Source organism: Pantherophis guttatus, chromosome 6 (genome assembly GCF_059756535.1).
Source record: "Pantherophis guttatus breed Tessera chromosome 6, ASM5975653v1, whole genome shotgun sequence".
In the NCBI taxonomy this organism is placed as follows: domain Eukaryota; kingdom Metazoa; phylum Chordata; class Lepidosauria; order Squamata; family Colubridae; genus Pantherophis; species Pantherophis guttatus.
The window spans coordinates 53212758-53233905 of NC_142068.1; the positions used below are offsets into that span (position 1 = coordinate 53212758).

A 21148-nucleotide genomic window follows, 5' to 3' on the forward strand; every position below is an offset into this window, starting at 1 on the left:
AGTATTGACTCATTCTTCAGTAACCGTGTTAAACAAAAGGGCAGGATATACAAGTCTCAAAGTAACAAACCATCTAATTTAAGTAGTACCTTTTGGTTAAACTGCACCTAACCATATAATGACTAACCAATGAACAGCATTAATCCAAATTTATCTCACATTTTAGAAGCCAGTTTATTAAAAGTGACATTACAAATAAGTTAGAAATAAAGTATGGCAACTCTTCCCCTTAGCATAGGCCTCAGAAAAGACTTCTTAGAGGAAAACTTTCCATGCCAGTTGTACTTGCTAGTCCAGTGTGATCAAAATTGAAAGTATGGTTAATGATTTGCAAAACCTGTTATTTAACAATTTAGATTGAGAAACAGGAAAAAATAGAAACAAGAAAAAGCATATTCACAAGCAGAAAGAAAAACTGTTTAAAATAAGAATGGTTAATTGGTTTGTCTATTTGCCACTTCTCTCTCTGATTGTCTTTCTTGGAAATACTCCTATTTCAGTAAGTATATTTATTTTAATGCCTTATTTAAAAGAGATTGATGAATTAATGTCATATCATACAACATTATGTTCTACTGCTATATTGGCAATGCAGTAGCATTGGCAAAGCTAAATATTCTATCAGTAATCAGAAAATATATGTAGTCTAGATCTTTAAAGATTTCAGATTTATTAATGTTTTATTGAAAATAAATGTCTTAGTTAATCTAAAGGGGAAATGAAAAACAAACTTTGGAAAAGATAGGCATTCTACCAAATAAAATTAATAATTAAATATTCAGCATTCATTTTGTATCTTCCTTCCCTTCCATATTTCTTTTCTTCTTCAGAAAACAGATTCAAACATTTATTTTATCAATCAATTTCTTACAAGCAAACATTGGCTTGCACTTAAGTAACAGGTTGAGACTTTTGAAATTTTACAGACCATTGTAGAATATTGTGCCCTTAACATAATTCTAACAGGGTCTATCTATCATTCATAGGAAAATATCGTCCAGTCTCCAACCTTCATTTTATTACGAAGGTTGTTGAGAGTGTGGTGGCGTGGCAGCTTCCACAGTACCTGGATGAAGCTGTCTATATAGATCCGTTTCAGTCCGGCTTCAGGTCTGGGCACAGCAGGGAAACGGCATTGGTCGCGTTGGTGGATGATCTCTGGAGGGCTCGGGATAGGGGTTGTTCCTCTATCCTGGTCCTGTTAGATCTCTCAGCGGCTTTTGATACCATCGACCATGGTACATGTTGCACCAGTTGAAGGGGTTGGGGGTGGGGGGCACCGTTTTGTGGTGGTTCTCCTCCTACCTCTCTGACCATTCTCAATCTGTGTTGGCAGGGGGGCAGCGGTCAACCCCGAGGCACCTTGTTTGTGGGGTGCCTCAGGACTCGGTCCTCTCACCCCTTCTGTTCAACATTTATGTAAAGCCGCTGGGTGAGATCATCCGTGGCTTTGGGGTGGAGTTCCATCAGTACGCTGATGATACTCAGCTGTATATCTCCACCCCAGGCTGCCCCAACGATGCCCTTGAAGTGATGTCCTGGAGCCTGGAGGCCGTGCGGGCCTGGATGGGGAGAAACAGGCTCCAACTCAACCCTTCCAAGACCGCGTGGCTGTGGCTTCCGGCGTCCCAATATAGCCAGCTGGTGCCATTGCTGGTTATTGGGGGCAAATCACTGGCCGCCACAGAGAGGGCTCGCAACTTGAGCGTCCTCCTGGATGCACGGCTGTCTTTAGAAGAGCATATGACGGCCGTGGCCAGGGGGGCTTTTTATCAGGTTCGCCTGATACGCCAGTTGCATCCCTTTCTGGATCGGGACTCCCTACACACGGTCACTCAGGCACTCGTCACTCCCCACCTGGACTACTGCAATGCTGTCTACATGGGGCTCCCATTGGTGTGTACCCGGAGGCTCCAGTTGGTCCAGAATGTGGCTGCGCAGGGGATTAAGGGAGTGATGGGGCGCTCCCATGTGACACCTCTCCTGCACGAGCTGCACTGGCTTCCGATGGTCTTCCGGATGCACTTCAAGGTGTTGGTGACCACCTTTAAAGCACTCCATGGCTTAGGGCCGGGGTATTTACGAGACCGCCTTCTGCCACCAATAGCCTCCCACCGGTCAGTACGCTGGCACAGAGAAGGCCTCCTCACGGTGCCGTCAGCCAGACAATGTCGGCTGGCGACCCCCAGGGAGAGAGCCTTCTCTGTGGCGGCACCTGCCCTCTGGAACGACCTACCCCCAGAGATACGCACGATACCAGACCTGCGGACTTTTCGTCGGGCCCTGAAAACTCATTTATTTCATCTAGCCGGGCTGGCTTGATCCCATCCTTTCGGTTTTAATTTGAAATTGGTTTTAACTGGGTTGTTTTAAATTGTGAGCCAAAATTATTAATGTCTTTTAAACTGTTTTTTAAATTTTATATGTTATGTTTTATCTCGGCTGCTCACTGACCTGAGTCCTGTTGGACTCAGGTCCATAATAATAATAATAATAATAATAATAATAATAATAATAATAATAATAATAATAATAACAACAACAACAACAACAACAACAGCAGCAACAACAACAACAACAACTATTATTATTATTATTATTATTATTATTATTATTATTATTATTAATTTGCTTCTAATGTTTCACTCCAAAATTGGAGTGAATTGGATTGCCATTTCAAATATTCAGATTTTAATAAACTGTGGTTTGTTTGTATGCATGTTTGTGTATTTGTACTCTGTATATGTTGAGAGGTCTAATGTTGTTATACTTACCGTCCTGAATACCCATGTTCAGGAGGGTAAATACAACAACATTAGACCCCTCTCTGTTTTGTATAATGGTTGAAATAGATTACAACTGCAGACATCAGTCCATTAATCAATACTCTTAAATACCTCTTAAAATAATGTATCAAAGATAGAAAATAAAGGGGAAAAAGTAGCACATATATTTTAGTATATATTCCTTACATTAATTATTATTTAACTATTAACTAATAAGGACAAATTATAGTACACCATCATTTTTCTTTCATCAAATATAGCAGTCCCTCCTTCCAGATTTTGCAACCATCTTTGTTCTGTTCAATTAATGATTAGATGAAAGGAAATGAAGTTATAATTTTTGGCCCTACTTGGAACAGTCTCTAAAACGGAAGCTGTAAGTTGCAAACAGAAGTCTGCAATAAAAAGAGCAAGGCAATACCTAAGCATTGTCACTTCCTCCCTTGAGCCATGCCTTATACATTCTGCAAATTCAAGTAGCAATTAGTTCCCACGGGAGACAACTGAAAATTTCCACCTCACAAGGGTTTGGATTTCTTTTGTAAAACTAAAATAAGGGGACACATTCATTTTATATGTACTGCCATGAACTCCCAAGAGGATAGAAATATACAGTAGCCATAAATAATATAATACAATATAATTATACAGATTCCATGATGGCCACTACTTACTTATATGGAAATCATACCCACCCTCCTTTTTGTACCAGTATCTGGAGGTCCACAAGACTGTAAATGAATTCCTCATTTTGTACTGCAGTTCTTCAAAGTGTGTACAAAATGTATGCATTGAGAGAAATACCGTATGTTATGGAGCATCATAATGAAAAGATATTTATTGGAAAAATTGAACATGTATGTACAATATATGTATGTATTATGTAATGTACAATATATGCACGGACTATGTACTGCAAATGGTCTGTTTTTCAAACATACAAAACTACACAAAATATATTGTTAGATTGTATTAATCTGTGACAAACATATTTTTCTTGGCACATCTTTAAAAAATATGAATAGATGCAACAATAGGAAAGAATGAACCTGTGGCTAGAAATGATAGAGAGTGAAATAAAATATAAATAAAATACTTTTTATGATGGGACAATGCATACATTTGACATTCAGTATTTAATATAAATCCAGAAGCTTCCTCTAATAATGGTTACATCACGGAAATGTGACTTTAAACAAATAAAAAGGAGGTATCATTGATATAAATTAGGAAGAATATGTAGATGTATCCTCAGCTTCACTCACTTTTACTAAGAAGTTGGACCTGAATTAAAGACATATATTTGAGTGGAACTATATCATAATTGGATATAGGCACGTATTAAATAATACATTAAAGTTGAAATTATTATTTTTTTAAAAAACTTGCATGAGCTTCAATCACCTGTTGTGTACAACTTTTGTTGTGTTGCATTGTAACCTTTAGCCTCCAGAGAGAAGAAGCAAGTTGCCAATTCAGCATTATTCATTGATCAAGGGAACCCCATATGCTCTTTTTTACAGGACAGGCAAGGGTGTGCCTGAAGCTACAGGATTGCAAAATGTCTTAGCTAGATACATTACCAAATGTTGAACTGATCTCTTATAGAGGGGAAATTCCTTTCTGACCCCTGAAGGCATTCAGCATATGCCCTGAAGCGTGAGAGTTCTCTTACAGCTAAGTGTCTTCTTAATGGGTTTCCGTAAGCTTTAACTTGAGCTATGTAGCCTGCGTTCTCAGCACAGATAGCAAAATGTTTGATAATGCAAAAATCTTGTGTCAGACTCATAGGAAGGTCTGCCTTGTGAAACTGACTGAAGAGGCTTTGTTGTTCCTGTCTCGAAATCAGATCTATTCTGAAGAAGAAACCAAGTGTGTGTGTTCTCACTATCACATGAGATAAATGGAGAACTTCAGACTGTTGCATGAGACAGAATTTCAGATTTACCAGTGATTCTACTCATAGGAATATTGAACTCATTTCACTTTGGCTCAAACGTCTATAGCCTTTTTAAAAATTTAATTCTCTTCTTCATATTTGAGGGGGGGAAATCACTAAACCTTAAACTTGTGGCACATCAGAAGAAAGAGAATGCTTGAAATTCTAGGGGATTGAAATGAAAAATTGCAAACAAAAAGCTTTATGGCTGCATAACCAGAATTGCACCCAGGCAAAAGAAACTTCTTTGAAAAAACATCAAACAAAAAAAAATGTGCATCTATGTGGAAAAAAGATGGGGAAGCATCATTTGAACTCCACGCCAAAACAAATTGGAGATTAATCCCTTCTTGATCCTATCAGTAGGGTTATAGAAGTGATTGTTGAGAAACTGAGGTCATGTTATGTGACTCCTGGTTGCATTTAGATTAGTATTTCCATAACCTAGTGGTTTTCACATGCACTGGATTTTCACGCCTAGATTTTTTTTCCAAAGATGTTTATAAATCCTTAGATCTCTTAATTCAACAATTCAAGAGAAGTTGCAATTTTCTTCTACTATCTCCACTCTCTTATAAATCTTCTTGCTATGGGGTATACCAGGATCTCTGATCAACTACAGCAAGGGGAGAAAAAAGGGCTGGGGAGAATACTGATTGAAGAAACTGCATCTGCCTTATCTCCTGCTTCATCTGGAGGCTTAAGGGATACTTATGCTGCTCAGGTCTGAATCCAGCAATTCTAGGCTTGGGAAATCTTACAAATATGCCTCTATTAGGGAGAATGAATCTATTTAAAAATATATAGATCTGTGATGCAATTATTTATATGTAGAGTTGCTATTTTAATTCACTGGTGCTATAAGCAGCAGAGTGAAACCAAAAGATCAACAGATAAATTATTTAATATTGTCTCCTCTAAACGTTTCATTTTCAAGTATTTTCTGACAACACAAATTTATGTACATAAAGTTATTGATGCATTTATTTGCATGTATAATAGATACAGATGAACAAATATGGGTTATTTCTAAGCAACGTATTAAGTATAAGGTTGCCACTTCAAGTTATTTTCTGTCTTCCAATATTTTAGGTTATTTTTCAATGTTTTGATAACAATTAGAAGAAAGTTATTAGTTTGTTTTCCTGTTTTGGTAGGGTAGAAGTAGAGGTAGATTCCACAAATCATATTTTATTTCTGTAGTATAGTTTTGTTAGAACAAAAGTAGTTATAATTTCAAAACACCCAAACTAACATAATTATATATAATTGCACTTCAGTAAAAATTGGGTAGCAAAAAGCAGACATGCATGGGCCAATTTCTACACTGCAAAGTTTTCATTGTAAGTGTTCCAGAGAATCCATGCTCCAAAACAATGCAATTTCACCTAAAAGAATAGTCCTCTATTTCTAAACTACAAGTTTGACTAGTGTGCTATGGATTTTCAATTGGAAATCATAACCTAAATCAATACCTTAGCTCATTCCTGTAGTGGGTTCCACTTACCACTACTGGTTTGGAACTGTGAGCACACGCGTGCGTGTGCTTGCTTCCCTCGCCTGTGGCGCTTCTGCGCATGCGCAGAGCATCAGTGATGATGTCCGGGTGGGTGGGCGGAGCCTCCCGCCATGGCCACTACCAGTTTGCTCAAACTGGGGCAAACCAGTAGAAACCCACCACTGGCTCATTTAGTAACAAAGTCTCTAAGATGTTGTAAGAAATTTTGCTGATTTTGGCACAACAGTGTTCCCTGGCTGCCCTGTAAAAAAATAATAGTATTTGTTCTAATGGTTATCATTATTATTAGTCACTCTTGATAATACCTTCAGTGTATTGTCTTAGGCATATTTTTTTAAAAAAATTGATTTATATGCCGCCCTTCTCTGGAGACTCAGGGCGGCTTACAGTGCGTTAAGCAATAGCCTTCATACTTTTGTATATTTTATACAAAGTCAGCTTATTGCCCCCACAAACTGGGTCCTCAATTTACTACCTTAGAAAGGATGGAAGGCTGAGTCAACCTTGAGCCTGGCAAGATTCGAACTTACTTTAATTGCAGACAGCTGGTGTTAAATTACAGTGCCTTGTCTGCAGAGCTATCCCTATTCATATCATGAATACTCAAGAATGTTTGGGAGGGCAGTAGAAAGCATTAAAAAAAGATAGTTACTAATGTGTGCTAGTACAAGTGAATCACTTCTCCTCAAAGCATTAAAACTGACACACCCTTTAGAAAGTTGATGCTACAGCTTTGAAGACTGTCCCTCATTATCTATGTATGCATACAATTGCTCAATGCTTAGTTACATTGGCACTCCCAGAAGAAATCTGGTCTGTCCACACATGGGCACATGTGTTCACATACGTAAATACACGCATACAGAAAATGAGAGCATACAGCTGCTAACATTTTTTGGAATTCAGTGCTTTCAAATGCTTTGCATAGCTCTACTGTTAGACCAAGAACTCAGCATACTTTTGAAATTTTCCAGAAAGTTGTAGTCTGAACATTAGTTGTTTTCAGTTTTTCAGGGGTAGCAAACATTCTCCAACAATTTTTCAAGAATAGGACTTATCCCTGAAAAGAGACAACTAGTTTCCTTATAATATTTTCTTTGGATAATTAAAGTGTGGGAAAAAATTTTCAGGGAAGCTGTGGGGACCTGAAGATAGTTTCATAGTGACTGGAGTTGATAAGCATGATAAAATAACAAGTTGGCAAATGGACCGGCTTCTTGAATTTCCTCTCCAGATAAGGAAAGGACTCAGGATTGCCCACACACAGCACAGAGAATAGCTTCCCATGAAGAAACCATAAAACAGAGTCTCCAGTGGTTTAGAGAGCTGAGAACCATGGGAAATGTCACCTTTAACTAAGCCATGCTTTTGAGCCTTCAAAAAGGACCCTGGATCATATATTTCATTTCTTAATATCCTTTAGAAATTGTTTGTTCACTGTTTGTTGGATATTAAGAACCTGTAGATTGGCAAGTTTTATTACATTGGGTAAGTCTCCTTCAATCCTCAGTGAAAGAGGATTTAAGGATTTAAAAAATATTTTTTTTATAAAAGCAAAAGGTAATTAAAACTGAGAGCTGAGGTGGCGCAGTTGTTAGGGTGCAGTACTGCAGCTACTTCAGCTGACTGCTAGTTCAGCAGATCAGCGGTTCAAATCTCACCGGTTCAAGGTTGACTCAGCCTTCCATCCTTCCGAGGTGGGTAAAATGAGGACCCAGATTGTTAGGGGGCAATATGCTATTTAGTATACTGTCTTTGGTGTAAGCCGCCCAGAGTCCTCGGAGAGTGGGCGGCATAGAAATATGACTAATAAAATAAATAAATAAATATTAAAAACATTGACTTTGGAAAGTTACAAACTAAGGACCAGAATTTGAAATAAGATTTTGAAACTAATTCCAAGAAGCTTTCCTGTAAGAAAATATAGCTGTTTGAAAAAAAAATAAACATTTTGAAATCAAGTATAAGAGATCTTCCTCTGGAAAAATGTTGATCAGAAAAATAAGTAACAAGATGGAACTTTAAAAGTTGAATACTACAGGAAAGCAGAAAAAATTAAAAGATTATAATTAAAGGAAAAGAGACCCACTAATAAAAGAATGCAACAAATTATTCTAATGGATCAAATTTAAGAATATTTTGGACTAATTTACTCAGAATTTACTTTTAAGATTGTCTGTTATTAACAAGACTGCTTCTGAGGCTGACTGGAATGTGGATTTAAAAATTACAGATTAAAAGAATGATATAGATAAAGATGTTATACTGGATATACAGGTGAAACCAGATGTCTTAACAATTAAAAGAGATACAAATAACAAACCAGAAGAGTGATTTGGACATTTTTTTCATTTTGCATTTACAAAAGAGATGTGTTAAAGTTTTAAAGACTTTCTGAGAAGAAATATGGAGGCAATGGGGGGGGGGTGGATCAAGTCCTGTACGCTATTAAAAAGTAATAAAAATCAAGATTGTTAAAAATAAAACAAAGGAATATAAAGAGTTTATTTGATTAAGATTAAAATATATAGATTATTATTTTCAGTAACTCTTAATGGACTTTTGTTGACTAGATTTAAATGTTAAAGTTTTTAGAATCTGTTTATAAATAAGGATTAGATGGGGTGGATTTGTTGTAGTTTAAGAAAAGGTGATAATGGTCATGATGAAAGGGGAAATTATTTCTATAGATATCATTTTTTTTCTTTTTTAAAATATATAAGATTTCCCCCCTTTTTGGACTTTTATATCTTTTCTGACATTTTACTCTTTTGTATTTGCTTTAGTTTGCATCATTATTATTTTTTTACTCTGTAATTGTAAACTTGAATAATATTACTGCAAGAAAGGATAATTGAAATCTGGAAAGCCAAAGAAAGTGTAAATAGCTGCAGATGTGACTGTGCCTGAGAAATTGAATCTTCACCTTATCACTAAACCAGTTCCAGCAACTCACGATTCATCTATGAGAAATTTCTGAAATTCTCTTATCTTTCGAAATAAGTTGTAAAGCAAATTCTCTTCCACAAATTGAATAAGTATTTATGGAATAAGTATTCAGGAAAACTTATCTATTTGACCCAAAGACATAGCTCATTCAAATTAGCTAAAATTTCAAGTTTTCCAAGCAACGGAAGTTGCCATTTTTCTCGTCTATGATTCCAGCCAGTAGCATCATTCCTTCTAAGCTTGACACTTCCATGAGGCACTGCTATTCCATTTATGGCCTTTTATGAAACAGAATTATGTTTATTACAAAGTAGACTGATTTCATCCACAAATATGACTAATTTACATTTGCTATAACAGGTTTTGCCATTGATTTTAAAATTATTTTGTTAAGAGACGACTCTGAAAATATTTCCTAAGGCAAAAAGTGTTTCTGCTTCTCATCCACAATTAGCAAAGTTAGCTTTTTAATCCATCTTTTCATTCTTGACCATCAGGAACCAGTGTAAAAAGAAATATCAGTGCATATTATGGCACTCCCTTACTAAGTCAAGCCCTCCATCTTCTGGCAATGTAGAATATCGCAGCCTAAAGAATGGAGAACAGAATAAAAGGCAGCAGGTTTTTATTTTAATTCTTATATCTGCTTTTGTACCTATTTAATATGACTGTGCAAAGCATTAGATAAGAATCTTTTATAAAGTGTGCCGGCACAAGCAAAGCATCTCTCTTTTAAGCTTTAAAGCAGCTGCATCCTCTGGAAAGCTTGGCAAGCTCATCTGAAGGCTATCTCCTAAAGACAGAAGCATTTTCATAGGGATCACCAAGGAAACACTTTGCATGCATCAAGATGTTCTTTGCACATCTCTGCAATAGAGTTGACAATGGCTCACAATATACTCTGAGTACATTGAGTATACAGCGGAATTAGATTCCCCTGAATTATGTTAATCCAATAATTAGTTTCAATCTCTATGTGTTCCTTGCAGATTAAACATTACAGATGGTGCCAGGAAACAAATCAGTGGAGATCACTGAGATTCAGGGGGGGAAATTCAAAATTAATGGATCTTAACTTCACCAATGGCAATATACCACTGGCATATATTCTGAAAGACAAGAAAAAGCTGATCAGCAGCAAGTGAGATACACCCATTTACAGAGACAATGGGTATGCTGTTAGAAGACCTGAAATACCAGATTAGGTATAGATTATCATAGAGAAAATCTATCCATGAAATTGCTAATAGTTAACACTAACTTGCTGGCACACAATTAATCAATGTATTCTGAACAATATACTTCCTGCAAAAAAAAATGGTACAATAATGAGCATTCAAGACACATGGCTGAAATATATTTGCTTTATTAGATTTTCATTTTACTTCTGTAACCTTGAAATTCCACCAAATCTGCTCCTAATTATCAGTTTAGTGCTATTTAGCCACTTTAGGGATAATTTGCCCAACAGTTTAAGCAACTTCTCTTCTTTGCTGATCCTGGCTATTCCTGAAACAGACTTGTAAAATTCCAGTTCAGATTTGAGTGGTTCAGCAGACTCAGTCTGGACTGCCAATGGGACTCAACTGGTAGTTTTCATGGTTCTTGGTCTTCGAACCTATGCAGAGAAGGGAAGCCTTGATGGTCGTCCCCTGTGTGAGGAGTCTTCCAGACCCTTTTCACTCTCTACTGATCCACATTCTTTTCCTTTAATTTCAAAGATGTTTAAACACATGGGTGCCTTCACACACTCCTCACACTCCTCCAAGATTCCGTCAATTGATGCTAAGGCAAACTTACTTTTTTCTACCCTTTTTTCTAACCATCATTGCTGTGAGCACTAATGATTACAGTAAAGCAAAGAGAACAATTGATTCCTTCCTATTTTTTAAGAAGGTACCTGCCAACCACCGGAGAACATAGGTTCCCCAGAATTTATTCTTTTATTCATTTGTTTGATTGTTTGTTTATTATTTGATTTTTATTCTGCCTTATTATTTTACAAGTAATTCAAAATGGTGACATATCTAATATTCTTTCCTCTTCCATGTTCCCCACAACAACCTGTAAAATGAGATGAGCTGAGACAAAGTGACTGTTGGCACTCTGTTAAGAATGGGTACCAGATTATGTCCCTCTATTCCTGCACTCAAGAAACACTGAGTAACCTCTCCAGGATATGAAGCAAGCAGAATTGTGGATCTGTCCAAAATAAAAAACAAGAAAAGTGGCAATGTATTATAGAGTTATTTCTGACAGAACCCTTTTGTTTATTCCCATAATTCAAAATGATTGTACAACATCATGCTGCTTTCTAATAATAATAACAATATGATATTACCAAAGTGTAACACAAATATGAAAGTCACGGCAGTAGTTTAAAAATGTCACCCAATACAACAGTTCACAGTTTAATAACCAAATGTAAACAACTAAATAGAAGTAACCTAATAAACATAATGTTGTTTAATCTCAACCCTGTGCTGAAAGTGTACTTTTACATGCCTAATTAAAATATTTGCAGTCAATGGGAAAAAGTAGTTTATAAAAGACTTAACTAAATATGACATTATTGTTGCTAGTTGAAATATATATTATTTTTAACTATACTGTGCATTTATTTTAAAGGGGATTGGGAGTATCGAAACTGATTTTTTTTAAAGGAACTGCTTTATTAATAGCAATAGCACTTAGACTTATATACTGCTTCATAGTGCTTTAAAGCCCTCTCTAAGTGGTTTATAGAGTCAGCATATTGCCCCCAACAATTTGGGTTTGCATTTTACTAACCTCGGAAGGATGAAAGGATGAATCAACATTGAGCCAGTCAGAATTCAACTCCTGGCAATGGAAATGCAGAATTAATGAGCAATACTGCATTCTAACCACTGGGCTACCATTGGCTCTTGGTTGACAGATAGCATTTATATTTGATTTGTCTTATTACTAAGTCTTAATACATTACTATTACATCTTATTACATTACTAAGTCTCATATTTCTCTCTCTCTCTCTCTCTCTCTCTCTCTCTCTCTCTCTCTCTCTCTCTCTCTCTCATTTCAGCATTCTGGGATTATATCATCATGGTTCAGCCAACAACCTGGTAAACTCTGCGCTTTTTAATGTGTTCTTTGTGACAAATACTTCATAATATTTACAGTGATAAAATATGGAAGGAATAATTAGGACCATGTGACCCTTTCAGAGACCCTTTTGGTTTGAAAAGAATTCCAGTGAAAGTGTCTTCTGTGCCTGCACTATATGGCTGCACTAAAATTGACAAAATATGACTATCTCATGGCTATGAACAGTTGGCTTATAGTTTTAATTTTATAGCACAAGAACCTTAACTCACACTTGCCTTTAAGTAGATAAGCAAGTCTTTGTTTCCAGTATGATGACTTGTGTAATTTCATATGGAAAATTAAACCTCCAGCCAGAGCCACTTTTGGTTAGAAATCATGCCCAATACCTACCGCAGAACCTATTTCAGGAATATGTTGATCTTGCATATTGAAGTAGTTGTTAATTTATCATCAGCAATGGGGGGGGGAACAGGACTCATTATGAGATTTTGTTCACTTCCTATTATAAACTGATTAATTCTATAATTAATTCAAAAGGAAGGATCTTTTTGAGTTTTGAATTTAAAGTTTCCATCATAGCAGCACAAGATGTGCAAAAAGTAAAAACCTGTGATCAAAAGCTATTAGTACTAAATATTAGAAAATCGCCTTTTCAAAGATAAAGATGAAGAAGTTAAACTTATCTGTTGCTAGAAATATCAGATACCAGGCAAAATCCATTTTGAAACTACATACATTCATATTTAGGTCACAGTTTTCTCAAATAAAGAAGGAAATATGGCAAGTAGATATAATGATATTATATAAATCCTATATTAGGATTTTTCTAGATTTCTGGCCAGCAAAATCCCTACTGATGTTTAATCTTCACTTGGATTCAGAGTTGATAGAAATTTTATGACTGCCAACTAGATATTTTTGCAATCATTCCATATGGCACCTGAGAATGCATGGTAAGCTTTGGGTCTGGCTACTCTTCTAATAGATGTGGAAGTAATTTTTATCGTTCTACACAACATGGTCTGGAAGAAAGTATTGCATGGATATGATGATTAAATTACTAGTTGTATCTTACAAAGATTTGTATAATAGATACAGAGGTTAGTTTTATTTTTCACACTAGATGATTCCTTTTTTATGTTGCCAAATCCTGAAAAAGTATAATGCTGCATATGATCAATCCTTTAATCAAGATAGATATTGCATATGGGGTCAAATTTATAATCATGTACATATCTGTATACCAAGTGGTTGATGAAGATTGTATAACTGATCAGTTATGATCAGGTAGGACAGTATAACAATCCAACTTCTATTATTTCCACATAAATGCTGGAGCAAACATAGCAGACATTTTGTCTTAAGCAGGCTTTGAAAAAAGTCTAAAAAGTCTAAATCAAATGACTAAAAAATGGTCATAAAAATGAGCATCAATAGCAAAAGGAATAACAGATGCAAGCTATCTTGAAAGAGATGTTTTGAATAGATCTTGCTGGTTCACATAATGTTACCTGATTCCTAATACTTGATTAGGAACAATGAACAAACTGAGCTAACCATAATCATAAGAAGACATCCATGGGCATGAGGGAGTATTGAGAAACTATAAAGATGGTTCCCATACAACCAAAATGGATTCTATTGTTTAGAAAAAGGGGGGGAACTCTTTATTCCTTTTATACAGTATTTGACACAGAAGTGGGAAAAGTACATAAAAAGCCAAAGACACCTTTAGTACTACAAAGTTTAATAAATAAACAGAGACATTCTAACTTTTGCAAAATAATCCCACATACTGTCAGGTTGAAATATGAATTCCTTTCCTTTTTCATTACCTTGCATTAAACTTTATTTGCTCCGTGGAGACAATGGCCCTATCTTGGAATGAGTTTCTTATCCCTCAGCCTGGTGTGCAGTCCTACAGCACTTTCATATTGCAAAGACTTGGCTCTTGAGAAATAATGAGTGAATAAAAGAAGTCTTGACTTGACATAACGATAAATGAGGTGAAACTTTTTTTTTTACCGTCAAGGAACCAGTTTTGGTCCATAGAAAAAAGAAGTTTCTATTTTAATATGGAATATAAAGCATTCATTGTACAAAAAAGTGTTTTTCATCAGAAGCAAAGGAAGAACAAAGATAAAGGCAGCAATCGAATGAATGAGTTGAGAAAACTAAGATAATGCCGTTGATAAGCAGTTCAAGGCGACACATTGTTCACCAGGCCATCGGCCCAGCCCTAGGGGAGAGCTTTTAAAAGTATCCCTGTATGCATTTTCACTCTCCTCATTACCATACCTGCTCTTTGAAACTCACCAGTGGTTCCAACAAACTACACTGACACCTGCCGGAAAGAGCGGATGACCCATCTTAATCAACTACTTCTGTGAAAAGTCTATGGAAAGAACTGTGTCCCATCTTTACTTTGCTATTCAGAAAGCTATTTGTCAATGGGTATCCTGAGAGCCATTGCTATGAACAAAGATCTGTTTCTGTGCACTGGAAATGTGGCACCATGATCAAAGTTAAGAAGAATCTCCTACTTGTTTCCTTTGTTCATGAATATGTCCCTTCTCTTATACGGCTACTAACACCAGAATAATTACCTGTACTTTATCCAGTACTAGTTTGATTGTGATGAAATGATTCCAGCAGCGCTCTGAATGGAATCGGGATTTTGAAGCACTCTATTTACTTTTAACAAGGCATTTCTCCTACCTCGAAGACCTAACAAATGTTGCAAGCACATCACAGTATTATATAGGAGTAGTCCATAGATAACAAGGGGAAAAATAAACTGTCCTATAAAAGGTTTTGAACAATGCCAGTTTGGATTAAAAGTTGAGATACAGCCTGAAGTGTAACAATAAACAAAATAATTGTCATTGACTATGTTTAGAATACAGACTACGTCCCAAAATAGACTATGTATTATTCCTACAAAAATATATACTAATCTAATTTTTTAAAAGAAATTTTAAACATTTTCCCATATGTGGTGAAATGTCATTATGAGTTTTTTCTGTACAAGTTTTTTTATATATCTGAGATATAGTAACAAAGATTTTAGAAGATCAATTGGCAAATGCATCTAATGCCTATATATGTGTGTGGGAAAAGATGTATACATTCACATGAACTTAACACCGAGAACTATTCTCAAGTTGAAATGAAAACCATGCACATTCTTCATCAAGAATATTTTTTTTCTATTGGACAATCCAGTTTACTATTCTGTCCATAATATAATGTGAGCTTCAATGAGCACACAAGACTGATTAAAAGAGAATCACAATTCAAAATATGAATACAAAATATTCCAGCAAGGAAGCTGGTGCATTAAAGTTTTTGTTATTTATCTTGTTATATAATATCAGATTTTTCATCTATCTGCAAAGACAATAATTAAATATAACTTCCATAACAATATGACTAGTTATTCAAGGAGTACAGCATATTAGGCTCATGCCTTTTACAGTACTGTATAATTTTTTTTGTAAATATATAATAGGATTGCAACCATACCTTCAAAATATTATACAGCATGAAACAATCTATGCCAAGTCATTGCCTAAGATTTCAACTCTTTCTAAAAATTGTTGTGAAAAAGAATTAACGATCAATTAATGATCCAGACCACATCTTCAGAGATGATAGTTATTTGACATTTCATTTCTTAGTTGAAGTTATTTATTTATTATATTTATATCCCATCTTCCTTCTAAGGGCTCAAAATATGCCCCCATGCTGTTTTGTTTTCTGCAGTACATTACGCAAAGGAATAGGAATGTGCTGATAATCACAATTTTTATTCTATAATGTTGTCTAGTTTAATTTCACCAGATCAATACATATTTGCTACACTAAACAACTTTGAAATGCTACTTTTCATACATGTTATAGTCTGTTTTTTTTCTGATATATCTGCAGACCCTACTGATGACTATGACGATGAATACAGTACTGATTATATAGAGCCAACGGAGACTGAAATCAGATTTAGTTTCTTTGACTCTGATTGGATTTATGAATTCTTCACTCATGATGGTACTTTGTTATATTCATTATAAGATGGAGAAACAGAATATGGGAAGGGAAAGAAAGGAATCCAATCTTTAGCTAAATGTAGAACTGGGGAAAATTGAAAACTCTCTACCACTTTATAAATCTGCCATTGCAAGCAAACATCAGTGTTCTGGATGAAAAACCTTTCAATAAAAATTGATAAAGGTTAAAAAATTAAAACAATTAAACTTCAAATTTATTTCTCTGTGCTAGTAAATCCCTGCCAGACAAACCCATGCCAGAATAATGGTATCTGTAAAAGAAACAGAAACAGCTATATGTGTTCCTGCCCTGAACCATACACAGGATCAAAGTGTGACCGTGGTAAGAAACATCTTGATATTGTCACTACTGTTACATAAAGCTGAAAAATGTAGATACTATTATAAATAATATAGTTTACAATATATAAAATATATTTATTTACATTGCATTCTAAAAGTCAGCTGGAAATTTGCAAGGACTTTCCAGTTTAAAACTATAATTTTAATTTCTATATTACTTTTTCACTTTAATTGGATTGTCCCATTAGAATTCATGATCATTTTCAATCATGAATACACACAAGACATTGTATGCATATTTTTGTTGAATATATTTCTTTCTTTAAAAAAAACAAATTCTGGACAAGGAGAATTCAAACATATGCAAAAGTGCGATCCTCACATGAATGGAATAGTCTCATTTTGTATGCTAAGATTCATATATACATATTTTTCATACAAGAATTCTGAAAACCAAGACAAATTCAAGCATCAAGCATAGATGATAAGGAAAATTAGTTTACCGCAAGGGGGGAAAAAAGCCAAAATTAATTGCCTAGAGTTAGAAGTAAAATATACTGAAAAGAACAGAAAATATCCTAGTGTGTTCAAAAGATTGTCATTTTCTATTTTGAGGCATGGAGTATAATAACAATGGAACATAGGAGCGATAGTTGAGAAAAACTTTTAGTGCTGAAATAGAACACAATAGAATATAAAATAGTAGCTTCAGGTCTGATTTTTATTTTACCAATAACAAAAAAAAAAAAGTTTGGAATGCAGCAGAAGGAAAATATAAGAACTTACTACAATTATCCAAGCATAAAACAATAACTCAATAGTTAGAAAACAATTGTGATCATTTTACTTAGTTCTCATTACATTTCAGAATCATTTGGGGAGAAAATGAATAAAGTACATAAAAGTAAGCAATATAAATCCACTAAGCAATCATTAGGTGTGGCTGGAACATTTATGTTTGGAAGTCTTCTGATATTCCAATAGAACAATGGCTAAATGTAGAGGATAAATACGAATATCTTCAGTTATTAGACTGAATATCTTCAGTTTAAGTTAAATACAGTTAATAGCAATCTCATATAACTATAGCAGTAAAGATATTAAATAACATTTAAAATTGAATATTTTGTAAAGAATTGCTTTAAACCAAATAGCTGAATATAATTGTATAAAATATTGCATTCATAATATTAGCCAATGTTAGTCAAATCAAAATGATAATGGAGCACTACAGAAATTATTCAAGAACTTGCTAAATGTTACAAATATAGGTGCACCATAGAACTTATTGATAATTAGTGAAATAAAATAGAAACTAATCCAGTAAATGAAGTACATATATATTGGCTCAAAATAGATATAAGAAATAAATACTGTATATTAACATAATTAATTATGAGAATGTAACAGTTTCATCAAGTGGGGAAAATTCATCAAGTCTTTCTTTAAGGAAGATATTTCATAAAATTATTTAATTGTATGTATGAATTTATGAACCCATTCATAAAACATGAAAAGACTCTATAGTCATAGTGGTACCCAATACAGTGCAGTCATATAAATCAGTTGTTTACTAAATGAAGGCATGATATTTTAGATATTGTAGCTATAATAATAGTTAAATGTGTTTATTTAAAAAGTCAGACTATGTGCAAACTAAGGATTCCCAGTCAGTACATTATTAAATTAAGTAGTTTTTAAACACAAAGCTATTAAACATATTTTAATAGTTACATTTACTTCCATTATTTACATTTGACATCTGTGTAAAGCATTTGACTGCTTATAATGGGATTTTTCAAAATCAGTCCATTGAATTGTAGTAGAATAAGGCCATTTATATGTGCAAATTATAACAACCCAATCTCAGTCCCACTAGGTAGACAGAGCATGAAATCAAATTCAGTTTATCTGAAACTACTTTTATTGAGATTAGCTATAGTAACAAAACCTTTCAAATCTGATTATGCTGTACATCCTTTACCTTCTTATAGTTCAATTAATTAGGAAGCATCTACCTGATTCACTTCTGAATATTATCTTGTTCTGGGATTTTAAAAAAATGTTTTAGTTTCTTTTGCTTAGGTAATGATACCTATATATTTCCATCATGCTCACCTTTGACCTGTAATGCCAGAAAAATTGTAAATGATCATGACTGTCCGAGCAGTAATCTCTGCATAATTTTGAGCATAAAATTTCACTAGTCAAAATAACTAAATAATAATATAAATAAAAACAAAATTAATTCCTTGATTATGAAATAGCTGCGTCTAGCTTTTCTTGCCACTAAATGTTCTTATATTGCAGATTCTAGGCCTTGACCATCCTAGCTTGGAATTCTGGGACTTCCCAATTTAAAATATTTTTTTTTCCATATTGTTTTGAGATACTGTTTCAAACACCATTGCAACTTAATGATGGATAATAATTTTATTATATATAGTAATTTTGTTATAATATGAAGATAAGGCGTACAAATTCATATTATTTATGTGTAGATATTTAACATACAACTGAATATTGGTATTTATAGTGCTGTAATATTGCTTTCCCCCGCCCCCAAGTTTATGAGCATTTTCATATGTACAGGGGAATGAAAGAGTAGGAATTGTATGATTATTTACTGTTTTACAACTCTGTAACTGTAATTTTCACCAGGAATTAAAATGAAATTGCACATTTGTGTATCTCCATTGTCAATCCTTGTACTACATAAAGTCTGTTTTTAGCAAATATCCAAAATTTGAAAAATCTACCTAACTTTCTTGTTCTTTTTACTGTTATTGTATACCATAGTGAAAAATACATGCCGAAGAATCAACTGCAATCGAGGAGAATGTCTGATTATGTTAAGAGCACCTTATTATCAATGCAGTTGTAAATACCCATATAAACCACCATCATGTAGAAAAGGTGAGACAAATTATTGTTGTCATACTAGTAACCAATTTCTAGCATTATGTCTACTGCTGCTGTGTTCTATGGATTAGAATCACAACTGTTTTTATCTAAATTAGGGCTGTCAAACTCGTGGCCCACGGGCCAGAAGAGTCATGGGCTGGCCACGCCAACACCCAGTTTACTGAAGGAGGAAAAAGTCATGATACGTCACATGATGCAGCTGTGATGACACAAGTTTCACACTTCTGCTCTAAATTATCATCTAAAATCTAAAACTTGTCACTCTAAAGTTGTTTCTTAACTCATTTCTTAAATGCAAACAATGGTCAGGACAGCCTGCATAAAGTTATTTAATGGACCTATAGACTTTAGATTGGGGAGACTTTGGATTTTCCCATATTAAATCCACTTATCCTTCTATGTGCTTGCGTATGAAAAGTTTTCCTCAAGATAGCCTGCATGGAGTTATTTTAAGTACAAGTGAGCCCATAGACAGAGCAAAGTTATTTAGGAGGTTTTAGAAGTAATTCCACTTATCTTTTTGTTTGTGTGGATAAAAAGTGTCATTGAATGAATAGCTTCTTACATTGTTTGAACAATCTCATTTAAATACAATATTCTAATTAATTCTTGAATATTAGCATCCTCGGCTTGTCAACCAAATCCTTGTAAAAATGGAGGCACCTGTCAGAGGCATCGTTTAAGGTATAAATTCAGCTGCAACTGCCCTGAAGGTTTCAGAGGAAAATTTTGTGAACTAGGTAAGAGAATTCTCTGTGTTTTGCAATGGTAGTGTGACTACTATAGGTGGATAAATTAACCTTTGATCTTTTTAATTATGTTAGTAATTTATGAAAAACTGATTAATATTCTTTGTATTGTAGACATTTACAGATAAAACTTATTTGAGCCCCATTTTGATCATCATGATGTAAAAAGAATATCCAACTTGGTTATTTTTTAATAAAATCTAAACTTGCTGGAATGCAGATTCTTGCGAAACATCGTTCTCAGATTCTATGTGGGTTCATGTATCTAAGAATAAAGAGGAGGAAAAAAATGCCAGAACAGGCCAAACTAAAACAAAAAGATCTTTCAAAACATGACAATCTTGTTGTAGGGACTGAAGACTGCTTTGAAGAAAATGGCCACACATACAGAGGAAATGTTAGCCAGACAATCCTCCAGAAAAGATGCCTTCACTGGAATTCTCATTTTCTTTTGGACATTAGTTATAACGCATTTATGGAACATGCTGACTATTATGGCCTTGGCGATCATAACTTCTGCAGGTAATCCATGTATACAAGAAAGCCCAATTCCAAGAATATCATTCTTATTTATATCCCATTTCAAATCAAATATTACTAAATAATGAATAGTCATTGGCTGTGTTCTGAGGACATCTTCAATTCAGCCATTAATAAAGCTTTCTTGCCCAAAAAAACAAGTCATAAAGTATTCACTTATAAGATGACAGACTCATTACCACTTTCTAGTCCTGGAATGCTCTCCATCTTTCCCATCTCCTTTTCCTAGACGATGTTACCATTTTTAAATTTAAGAAGATATGCTAAGCCTGCCAGTTTGCAATTTCATTTAAAATCAACTGAGGCG

At 34.5% G+C, this 21148-nt stretch overlaps 1 protein-coding gene across 1 annotated transcript in view; it reads left to right on the forward strand.

Moving 5' to 3' along the window:
* The first annotated feature begins 368 nt into the window (after positions 1 to 368).
* HABP2 (hyaluronan binding protein 2) overlaps positions 369 to 21148 on the forward strand; it is a 30851-nt gene continuing 10071 nt past the window's right edge. The window contains exons 1-7 of the mRNA XM_034440159.3: positions 369 to 499; positions 12256 to 12295; positions 16209 to 16325; positions 16557 to 16667; positions 19427 to 19543; positions 20173 to 20292; positions 20652 to 20823. Of these exons, the coding sequence (XP_034296050.2) occupies positions 431 to 499; positions 12256 to 12295; positions 16209 to 16325; positions 16557 to 16667; positions 19427 to 19543; positions 20173 to 20292; positions 20652 to 20823 (746 nt within the window). The 5' untranslated portion in view covers positions 369 to 430. The remainder of the gene's footprint in view (positions 500 to 12255; positions 12296 to 16208; positions 16326 to 16556; positions 16668 to 19426; positions 19544 to 20172; positions 20293 to 20651; positions 20824 to 21148) is intronic.